The 12,145-nt window shown below is 34.7% G+C and overlaps 1 protein-coding gene across 7 annotated transcripts; it reads right to left on the bottom strand.

The window, feature by feature from the left end:
* Positions 1-309: 309 nt before the first annotated feature.
* On the bottom strand, positions 310-9,605 carry LOC132635104 (uncharacterized). 7 transcript variants are annotated; one of them, XM_060351336.1, is made up of 15 exons: positions 9,409-9,602; positions 9,146-9,317; positions 8,579-8,630; positions 8,439-8,478; positions 7,912-7,986; positions 7,255-7,367; positions 7,091-7,156; positions 4,725-4,867; positions 4,376-4,472; positions 4,224-4,282; positions 2,740-2,844; positions 2,572-2,647; positions 1,631-1,743; positions 1,080-1,139; positions 310-994 (listed from the first exon to the last, which is right to left on the bottom strand). In XM_060351336.1, exons 1-15 carry the CDS (start codon positions 9,494-9,496, stop codon positions 892-894), a joined length of 1,362 nt encoding a protein of 453 aa, XP_060207319.1. In that variant the 5' UTR covers positions 9,497-9,602; the 3' UTR covers positions 310-891. The 7 variants fall into 7 exon arrangements, 3 of the variants coding, with proteins under 3 accessions (XP_060207319.1, XP_060207320.1, XP_060207321.1); XM_060351337.1 differs by lacking the exon at positions 1,631-1,743 and having other exon boundaries at positions 9,409-9,604; XR_009580437.1 differs by lacking the exon at positions 1,631-1,743 and having other exon boundaries at positions 915-994; positions 2,572-2,642; positions 9,409-9,605.
* Between the last annotated feature and the right edge of the window lie 2,540 nt (positions 9,606-12,145).

Here is a 12,145-nt window from a genome sequence, read left to right as displayed (position 1 = left end):
TTTTTATTCGTTTCCTTCCACGAATTTTTTTCAAAAATAAAAACTAATTTTCAATTTTATTTCAGGAATTAATATGTTTCCAAACTAAATTTTACACTACAAGAGTTATAGTTCGGGGAAGCGAGTCAATTAGGAGGGTCTCCTGAAAAACGATCAGCTTGTTACTAAACTTGTTTATGCTTTTGAGATTAATAAATTGGAAGGCTATATTTAGTTGCTTTATTCCAGTTTCTAAGAAGTTACGCAGTTTAACGATTGCCTCAATTATTCCTTTGACTGAATCGTAAAGAAGATACTAAGACAGGCATATGTAAGATCACGGTTCACCTGCATTCCTCACTAAGCCATTGAACTTGCATAACTTGACACCAGTCCAAAATTATCCAGGTGAAGAAAGGGAGGCAGAGCTAGGATTCTGAGTTTATTGCCGAACCCAAATGATGTAGTTCCGCCCCTAGTTATGGTGAATTTACAACATATGAAGCATGGAATTGAACAAGATGTCATCATAAGGATCTCATATCCTCTTCCATCTCCAAATTTACATGAATATACAAATCAAATACACTGGCACTCAGCACACGATAAACTTCAGAAATCACTGCCACGCAATTGACATTAGCAAATTCTTTTCTTTTCAGCTGTGCTCAGAGAATATTTTCTTGCGTCTGAATTTGGTATGATGGTGGAAAGTTTCTCATTTACTGGATAGCGACTCAACAAGCATCACCAAGCATCAAACTATGATGACGATGACAAGTAGCATAGCAGGTTCAGACCAACTTTTCAAATAACTGAATTACACGTATTCTCATACTGCTCGTGATTTCTGATGCATTGTACTTTGCTGCTCCCGGAAGGAAATATCATCTCGCATGAAGTATCGACTCTTCAGAAGATGAAGTCGCTCAATGCATAGTTCTTACTAGCAGAATGTTTCTGTACGATGAAGGAACTGTCTTCTACACCCGCATTCAAGCAATTTATCCTGTGCCTGTGGAGGTAACTCTTGTAGTAGAGTGTGGAGATGGGGTATTGCAAAACGTGAAGAAATTATTACGTAAAGTTATCACACTTACCATTCAAAGTGATCCTCACAGCAAATAGAATTGCAGATAATTGAAAGTCCAGCTGTTTTCCTGAATATAGCAACAAAGATTTTTTGGTTATTTACGAGGAATAAAATGCTTACACAGGCCCTGAACAAGTTTCAGAGAGATGAATAGCTTAAAAAGTTGGATTCAAGAGAATTTTAGTTGTAACATGCTATGTGATGGAATATCTTTCGAATTAGAGCACATTGTGATGGAATATCAATCATATCATCAAGACATTAGCATAAGTTGTCTTAGTTTATATGCTGAGTTTAAGTTGTCTTTCTCAGTTGAGATGGGTTTTTCTGCATGGAGGGGCACCGATAGTAACTGCCCCTCTGTCCCAAGGACCTAAATTTTTTAATTTGAGAATTTCAAATGACAATAATATGAACTGACGTTTTAACGTGTAGGAGTCACTGTCCAGCACAGCAACATGATGAAGGGACTGGGTCGGGAGTTTACAGCCGATTAAGTTGACCAGTCAAGTATGCTTTCACAATGTATATCAGGATCGATGTAAAACCATCACATACCAAGTTGCAGAATACATATCATAAAACTTGTCGAAAGCCTTATCAAAACAATAGTGACAGGCTAAAAGATTCTTGATGTCTCTCACGCTGCACGTAGATTTGCAGCATTTTACCTATGTTTAAATAAAGATTTGAATCATTAAGCATGTCAAACATACAGGTAAATATGATAAACTCAAACTATAAATAAAAATATCAAGAGCAACTAAATGGTGATAAAATTAAAATCAGGTATCAGATACAAATCAATCAACTATACCTCAATCCCAAACTCGTTGGGTCGGCAAGGAACGCAAACAAGGACTTCCTAGGGGATCACCTATCTTAATACTACTCTCGCCCTAGAATGCTCAGCTTTGGAGTTCTGATGGGATTGGGATATCGTTAGCATGCTAGCATCCCTCACATGACTAGATTACTTTTACATTGGCCGTCAACGTATTGCTATCTCCTTTAGGTCTTGGTACTGGCTATACTTTGCAATTCTCACTTCGGAGGAGATGAAATCAGAAGCAGTGATTCAGGTTGCTTTCAGGGAGCTCCACTCAAATTAGCCTCTATCGGCATCGTATATAAGCTTCCATCCTAAAGTAATAGACAACTGAAATGGATGGCACCATGGAAGTTAACAAGCTTATATGACTTTGGACTCCAATGGTATGCCACATTAACTAAACTGTTTCCATATTGATGCTCCAAAAGTAAAATAAACAAAATAAAGCTTGTATATTATTGAATATTCGGCTATTATGTTTTAGCACATTTGATCTTCACTAAAATTGATAAATGTCCTAATAATGATAAATTAGCAAAATATAGTACTATAACGAGAATTAGACCTTACACTCTCCATAACAATCACATTTTACACAGATGTACAATATGAAACAGATAACTTTAGACAAATTGAAATTTAGGAACCAAGACAGGTAAAGCTTTACCAAACGCTTGAGCTTATAGGAGTAATATTGTCTGTGAGAGGGGTGTCCAGAAATGTGTTCTCTCAGGTGACCTGCACTGAGATCACCACAGATAAAGATTAATCAATTCCCCTTCAATACAAATTTGATAAATCATAAGCTCCCCACTGGTTAAGGCTGCTAAATTACCTGTCACAAAAGGTATTACTACAATCAAGACACATGGCTAAAGTAGTAGTCCTTCGGCAGGTGCTACAATTAGCATCCAATAAGCTTTTATCAATTTGATGGCATCTGCAGATTAGGAGAGACCAAAAACCAATTATAATGATGGACCTGAATCTAATCTTATATATATATGACTACTTAACTTGTTAACTGGGCTTATATAGTAGATTTTAGCTTTCACATGGCAAGAGAGAACAAAGCCTTCAGCTTTAGCAAGCACTACCACTACCAGCTATCAATTAATCTTCGTCATCAGAAGTAAACTTCTTAGTTTAAGTATACACAAGATTCAACGAGAACTATACTAGAAAAGTTTGTCCTTCTTACCATGGTGCGGTGCCAGAAATCTGAACCAGTAGAGTCAAGTATTAAATAAAGCATCTATTTGAAGGGTTTAGCAGGATTCCAGGCAAAGAAGAGCCAGGCTACAGCAGTTTCTTAAAGCACCAGGCGAACATCAATCTAGATCTTTATTTATCTTTTCAAATAATGTCTCGTTCCTTTGCAATACAAATTGCCAAATTCAAAAAATTGATTACATTTTTTGAAACATAAAGTGAATACATTATTATCTATGTTTTTACATGTCACTCTTTCTGTATTGAAATGGAAATATAGAGTAGTTGGCACTTTGACTGCATTCCGATATTTAGTTGAGGATCAGAAGGGTACAGGAAGGTAATTCTTCGGAAAAAATTGAGCAGAAGTTAATGCATGGAACTATGTATATTTATCTTGAATCATGGTGAATGATAATCTAAAGCATGACAGAAGTTTAGATTACATTTGTTTCATCATTGTCATTGATCACTCAAAGATCAAGTAGCAGAACAGACAATTCGGAAAGATCGAATGGGGATTAATCCAACATAGGGCTGTCAACTATGTTAATCATCTTAAACCAAAGATGTTAAATTGTCCCACATTGATGGAGAGAATGAGCTATTATCTCCTTATATGGTTTTAGACAATTCTCACCTTATAAGCTTTTGAGGTTGACTTAGCCCAAGGTCTATTTCTTAACAAAGTATTAGGAGTCAAACCCATGGCTATTCTTGATTTACCTAATGGTAGGCCCCCATTATGTTGTTTACACTCTAAATGTCTAGACCTAGGCATGCGGGGGCTAATTTGTTTAAGGGAATTTGTTGTTTTCTTCTTACATGGTCTTAGGCAATTCTCATGTCATGAGCTAGCTTTCTAGGTTGAGTTAGGTCTAAAGTCCATGTTCTTAACGATAGCAAATGAATACTCATTGACCCACAAAGTGAAAGTCAAGATACGCCAAACATATAAAGAACAAGCACGCGTGATAAATATTCTCTCTCCTGCCTCCTTCCTTCTGTGGTGGAGGAGGGTGGAGGCTTCTGTATTCTTGCACGATTAATTAAAATGAAATATAGAAGAGTAAAATTACAAAACAGAACTACAAGGCACTAAGGAACCTTCTATACAGTTGCAGAAGCTCTTTGGGGATACTGGGTTTACTTTGAGCCACTTCCACCTGTGTAAGGCATTATTGAGATTAGCGTAACTAATATATGACTACTACTTGCTACTGGCTTACTTTCTAAAATCTTAAGAAAGAAAGTAGTACCTGATCGCTGGATTCACCTGGTTGACTAGAGGAAAGGGTTAGAGTTTCCGTGACCAAACAATCTTCAGGAAGATGACCTGGCCTCTGACATTTCCAACTACACCAGTGAAATTATACTTTGAAAAAAAATACGTTCCATAGCAATCAGGAGCACAAAATAAGGCACATTTACTTTTGAGTTTTGATCATTAAGGTTGTCGCCACATGCAGCACATTGCGTCATAATTTAAATCTAAGCAGACTTGATAGCAGAAATTGAACATCGACATATAACAGATAAAGTCTTTGGTGCCCCAAGACCTAATCCTGAGAGATTACTCATCTTCAAATTGAATGTCAACAATCTTACCACTCATAAGTACAAAGAGCAGATCTCTTCTTGGACCACCGATGACGGTCATAATCCCAGGTGTCACCTCCAGATTCAGGAACTTCCAATTTACAATTTTGTCCAGAAAAAGTCTCAGCTTGAACTTCGTTACTTAAGGGCACCTAAGACATCATCACATAAACAGTTAAGAGTTGAAGAAGCAGGTATCTCATACATATATAGAAGTATGTATTGCTTAAATGTTACTTTTTTCCTTTTTTGGGGGTAAAGTATTGCTCAAATGATTCATAGATTGGTGGTTACTACATATCCTGATTCCTGATCGACATACAACTCCGGTGTAGTTAGAAGCTCAATATTCAAGACATGGGACCCTTAAAACGCTGCATTCCTATCTGATTAGACTCCAATGTTCTCTACCTAACTAAATTAATACAACAAAGCTATGAAAACATAGAAATGTGTCTTAGGCCTCATTTGTTTGCACTTAATGGAGGTCTGAATCTGAATGGTTCAGACCTTAGGCCATTAAGTGCATTTATTTACATTAAGATCTAAACACTTATTTGGTCTGAATAGGTCATAATCATTAAGATCTTGATAAAGTCTTAATATCATTAAGAGTTACTTTGGATGGATAATTTTTAACACCAGCTCCACCCCAACCCTCCACTACCCCACCTCCTATACCAACCCCCAACCACCCACCCCCAACCCTACCACCCCCCCCCACCACCACCACCAACACCACCCCAACCCCTACCTACGCACCATCACCACCCACCACTACCCACCCCATCCCCAGAACCCACCCGCCGCCACCACCCAACCCCCACCCCATTCACCACCCCCACCACCCACCTACCTTACCCCCAACCACCTACCCCAGACCCACGGCACCCACCACCACCTACCAACCCCCCTCCCCCACCACCACTACAAAGTATCTCCGCTATTAATAGCAATCATAAATGTTTCATTTTTTAAAATCAAACAAAAATTTGTATTTATTTTAAAAATATTTAGTTACTTTTTTTATTTGAATTGTATATTTATTATGTCAAATAAATACATTATGAACATTCAGCTATTGAAAATCAAACAGTCTTAATCATTCAGTATTCAGATCTAGAGACAACATCTTAATCATTCAGATGTCATTCAGATTCATACGTCTTAATCTTAATGAAAACAAATGAGGCCTTAGCAAGGAATTATCACAAAAAGGTCAGCACTTTTTTTTTCCTTTTGACATTTGTTGGCTCATATCCACAAGATGAGCTTTACGGAGATGCAGATGCTAAGATGAATGTACGGTCATACCATATTAGATAAGGTTAATAATGACCACATTCTCCAGAAGATGCAAGTAGTAGGCTTTGAGGATAAAATGCGAGAAGGTCGCTTGAGATGGTTTGGACATGTTCTCTATCGACCTACAGATGCATCGGTATGTAGGTATGAAACTATAATAAGTTAAGGTGTTAAAAGAACGGGTATAACTAAAATTACATGGAAGGAAGTTGTCTCAAAAGACATACAAATGTTGGGTATCAATGCAGACTTAGCTAAAGATAGGGCACAATGGAAGAGAAAGATCCATATAGGTTATAGCTAATAGTGAGGATAGGTTTCAGACTTTTAGAGAAATTCTAATTTTTTTTTTATGTCTACTTGAATTAATATTAAATGTTAACAATACTTAAATGTGTTGTAAATCTACCTAAAAAAGAGTTTAGACTAACTTAATTAACCAAACTAACTATTAAGAATATCCTTTCGAGGTTACGTATATATATATATTAAATATTCTTCCAACTTCATTATTGAATTATTGCATTACATATTTCAAGAACAAAGAACGTATTTTCGACTATGTAATATTTTTCAGACTGGATTAAGCAGGTACCAACGCTTGTATCTTCGAGTTAAATTAGTTCTTTTTTATAATAAAGCGGTAAACTAGTAGTTGCATGAAAAAGAAAATAATTCAAAAAACGTGCAGTGTAACTGAGTGTTTCTTTTAAGTTTGAAAAGATGAACAGTTCAGGTTTATGTTTGAGGTGCGCACAAGCTAGCGGACCATACAATTAAAAAAAAAAAAAGTTTACGGTTTAGCATTTCTTGGAAGCTGAAGTGGGTTTATTGAGTCTTCTGTATAAATTAATTTACTTAGATAAAAGCACAAATATAAAACATATAAGAGAGAATGAGAATGAGAAAAATAAAAAGAATTCTCAAAATGACTCCGGATCTCTACTACTTAACCAATCAATTTTCTTTTTCCTTTTTTTCATATATTATTTTGAAAAGCAATAGTTAAATCATGAATCTTTCACATGTATCCATGCTGGTCTATATATACAAAAAGAAAGAACAAACACCTGCTGGAGTTTAAGATTTTGCAGCAGCTCAGATTTGCAATCCGTACTGCATATGTCGTCTTCAGTCTACAAGCAAAGCAAACAAGGATATTGGGTTCATTAAGAAAGAAACACAAAGTACAAGACAACAAAAAGAGAAACAGACCCATGATCCAATGACTTACCTCATCACATATATACTCCCCATACTTCCCGCATATCACACAAGCAGGTTCTCCTGGAAGAGGAAATCGCTGCTCGCTGCGAGATTTGACTCTATCTGTTTCATTTCCACTACCTAAAACAATGAATTGAGAAAATCATGTAAGACAGAATGAATGACAAGCTCCCGAAAGCCACAATAAACAAGTTAACCACCAGACTGGTCTGGAATAAGTTCACTGTTGGAGACAAGAACAAGTGGATCTAGTTTCGAGAGCATGTCTCACTCAATAGAGGGCATATAGTTTCTAAGTGAAGGAATGTGAAACATATATGTAATATCCTAGCTATCTTGCTGCTCCATGATAAAGCCTACTAACCAGAAAATCTTTTAGAATGAGAAAGAGCAACTAAAAGGCTATTCCATAAGCGACTCTACAAGAAAGTCGTTTAAGAACGAGAAATCCAACTAAAAGGCTATTCCGGAACCGATTTTTGTGCCAAGTCGAGGAGGATATGTGTATGCATTATGTCTATACATATATTATATATACATACACGTGTGTATGTACTTCTATCCCCACATGACTCCTATAGATACTTCTGTTGAAAGGTATAAGTAACTAGAAAGCATATATGAAGTTACACAGTAGAATTAATAAAATTCTAGTTCTGCTAACCTTCAACCGGTAAAATTTCAGTGTTCGAATAAGGACTATGCCCCTTTTCACATTCTGACGAAGTTCTTGTATCACCTGAAAAAATCATGAATATTTTGCCATGAGCTCAGTCTTGGGTCCCTAAGGATGGCTGATATTTTGTAGCGCGACAATACAGTATAATAGAAGGACGGAACGAGGAGAAGTGCAGTGAAAAGTCAAAGAGGTCCAATTTAGCAGGTATTATGTAAATGATACACACCAAAGTATCGAGTACACTAATCCTTGCTCTTAGCATCAGTAAGTGAACCCTCAAAATGAAAAAAGATAAAAAATCCTTTTGAAAGTTAAAGTACTTTTTTCCAAAATAGCAATGATTCCATATAACACGGATGATAGAAACACTCAAAAATATGGAACTCTTAGAACAACCAACGATGCTTTGAGTTCCAATGAACACATATTATCAATTGCATACTCAAACTAACATTAAACCTTTTCAATTCATTGAAAATTAACCTAGAACAAAAAAGCCAAACGAAACTTACTGTCGTACTCCACCAAATTAAATGCTGAACTTGAAGGTTCCTGGAATAGCATTGGAACACAAACAATCACTAAACCATAGCTAACATGATACTAAACATAAGTACAGAACACAGTAAAACAAATAAGTAGTTTGCATTACCAACACTTCTGCAGTCAATTCCTGATAAGGCTGAGCTGAACTAGCCTCCTTCCTGCTTACAGAAAAACAACTCACAAGTAAAATTTTTCTTTTCTGGCACACCTCATTATATTGAAGCGAAAAAGAAAAAGTTACTCGATGATTTGAAGATAAACAATAGATTTTTAACTGTATCGCACTATGTATCATTTGATAACCCTCAAAATCTTCCATATTTGGTTCAAATGGAAGAAATCCAAAGATATTTACAGCCAGACAGCTCGCAACAACACAACTTCATATATCCACTCTCATCTTTCACAAGTATATTTATGCACTTGCTCATGATCATGGTTTAAATAGAAAATAAGTCGATTTTGTTAGAAAAAAAAAACAGGTTATAACAATAAATTTAGTTTCCTAATTGTGAAACGTTTAATTACTCAAACTTATACTAAAATCACCTCATTATTTATGCACTTGATTATGATCATTGTTTAAATAGAAAATAGGTCAATTTTGTCCAGGTTAAACTTTTAGTTTCCTAATTGTGTAACGTTTAATTACTCGAATGTATACAAAAATCACCTCATTTTTTCAATATAATCCTGGTGAGACATAGGCAAATCATTCACTTCCACATCATTGTTCTGCTGCACCTTAGATTTCCGTTTCAAACAGCGTTTCCTTTTGACGGTTTTTTCCTCACCGGAATTCGTCTCAACCGGAGGTGACACGTTACCGGTGACAACATTATAAGCTGGAAAAACAAAAAAAGGGAAAGTAGCGAATTAAATTGAAGAAGAGTGAAGAAACATAGAAAAGGTAAATAATGAAATAAGAAATGAAACCTTGAAGATTTTGAATAGCAGAATTAAGATTGAAAGCTTTGTTGTATGCATAAGAAGGGTTCTTGTACAAGTTGCTCCTGTTCGACATTTAGCTCTAGATTTTCAAACTGGAAAAAAGGAGCCCTATGTTATTGCGTTAATCTGGTTTTGATCCCCGTGTTAGTGGACTAAGATGCTATATAAACTTATAGGGTGATGAACTAGACACTTGATCTCGGTAAAAATGTGTCACCTAAACAGAAGTGTCTAATATTATAAACTGCGCGTCTCGTAGTTAGTTTTGAGCGCATGAAAATCTTATTTTTAACTAGTAATTTTCATTATATATATATATATATATCTAAGAAAAGCCTTAATTTGTAGTTTATTTCTTTATAGACTAGAAAATAAATTAAGAACGGATGTTATATGCTGCTGGAAGAGGCGACAAGGAAACTGTTGTTAGAGATTAGTTTCTTAGTTCAATGATTTTATTATTCAAATACAAGATAAATTATGCTAATACTAAGTGTTGAAATTAATTTAACAAATAAATAGTAACATGTTGAAATAAAAATATGGAAACTAATAATAAGTAGTTGATGCGTTTTATAAAAATAAAAATAATTGATAAGTTGTTCTTTGGAAAATGACTAAAATACCCATGATCATTTTACAACAATTTATAAATTATAAAAGTATTTTTCTAAGGGAAGAAATGAACGACGGACACGAAATGGAGATGAAGTTAGAAATTTTCTTTTGAAAAATATTTGAGAATTAGAATAATATTAAGGATAAATAAGTAAAAAAAATATCAAACTAAAAGTTTTAATAAGCTGAAGAACCATAAGATGGAATGTGACCAACTTATGGCTTTTGACTAATTTTGACTTATAAACACTTTGAGTGTTTTCCTAACATGTAGATAGTTTAAAAGGATTTTATAAGCTAGTTTGATTTACTTATAAGCTCAGTCAACCACCTCTGTAGATAGTTTAAAAGGATTTTATAAGCTAGTTTGATCTACTTATAAGCTCAGTCAAACACCCTGTAACTCTCTTTAACCTCTTTTGTATTTGGTGATACTAACTTAAAATTAAAATCATCATGTATGAAGAAGATGTCATGATAAGAATGAAGGGAAATGTTCTTTTGTAGCTCTGATACCATATTGAAAATATTTAGTGAAATGATCCAACATTGTGGGTATCATGTATTTATGCTACAATCATAACAACATTACAATACAAAGAATGGAATGTAATAAGTACACCGATACATATATGGTAATACAATCAAATATGATATATTAAGACAAATGTTAATTATCCTGTAAATCTTTTAAATACGTTCAAAATATTACCTAATAACGCGAAATGCAATAGTATAATCTATTTTTATAGTACTATTTCATTTTATGAGAGGAGAAGAATTTACACCATTGTCGTTCTTTTTTCCAATCTATGATTGTCAACTATACAAACGTTGTAATGAATGACCTACAGTTGCAGGGAACATCTCCACCACTACCTTCACTTATCCTTATTATCTCTAGCAAAATTTAGAAAGTAGAAAATATCTATTGTCTTGTAAGAAGCTATAAGACATATGTAGTTTCTACTAACATATCTTCCATATATACACCATACTCGTGGAGTAAATTTCTCAAATGGTCACTCAGTTTAGTAAAATTGATTAGTAAAATCAATTTTATTATTTTTATATTAATATAGTCACTCAACTTATATCCTATTTTCTAAAAAGAAACTTTGACTAGAAAAGAAAATTTCTCCAAATTACTTAGATGGGCCCGCACAGTTGTAATTATTTTTAAGAGTACTATTTTTCTGAAGAGTTACTACCTCAAAAATCTCCTAAATTATTCACATTTTGTTAGTTTAATACTTAAACTATACGATGTTGTTGTTACTCCACCTGAACTATAACATTTCTTATCTAAATTCTCTCTAGTGCTAAGTGGTATGAAGAGTGACCTCACTCTTTTTGTAGTGTGTGTGAGCTAGAATATATGTCAAAAAGAGCATTTATGTGGCATTTTACATTATGTGGAGAACGGATGTAGCATCAGAAATGTAGTTGACATTGTGTGGGTATAATTTGAACTACACCAAAACTGGGTCGAAAAGAATCTTGAGAGAATAACCCGAAAAGAGAAAACCTGCAAAGAGATTCTCCATAGGCTTGCTAGTATTCAGCATTAATTACATCAGAAATGTAGTTGACATTGTGTGGGTAGAGGTTGAATTGCATCAGAAGTGGCTCGAAAAGGATCTCGAAAGAATAACTCGAGAAGGGAGAACCTGCAAAGATATTCTTCACGGACTTGCTAGTATTCAACATTAATTAGTTCCAATCACTATCCTAACTTCCTACAATAGTTAGTTTCGATAGTGGTGCAAACCTCAAGATTGCCTATTGAAATTTTAGAGACAAAATTTCAGCTTTATATAACTAGTTAATTCTCTAGCGGTAGTATCTTAGAGTTGAACTGTTGTTCTAGTAAGATGTTTTAAATTTCATTATACGCATACCTACTAATGTACTCTTGACATTATAAAGACATTATTTTATAATAAGACAAGAACCTTATGGTTTCAATTGACTTAAAAGTCAAACAAGCGAGGGTAGAGACCTAGCCTTGACTAGTCTAATAGTATATTCATGAAACCCTTGGAACAATCAGGCACTAGTGGTAGAATAGTACCCTGCCACGGTACCAGCAGAATAGTACCCT

Source organism: Lycium barbarum, chromosome 4 (assembly GCF_019175385.1).
Source record: "Lycium barbarum isolate Lr01 chromosome 4, ASM1917538v2, whole genome shotgun sequence".
In the NCBI taxonomy this organism is placed as follows: Eukaryota; Viridiplantae; Streptophyta; class Magnoliopsida; order Solanales; family Solanaceae; genus Lycium; species Lycium barbarum.
This window is presented reverse-complemented; position numbering and strand designations above follow the sequence as displayed.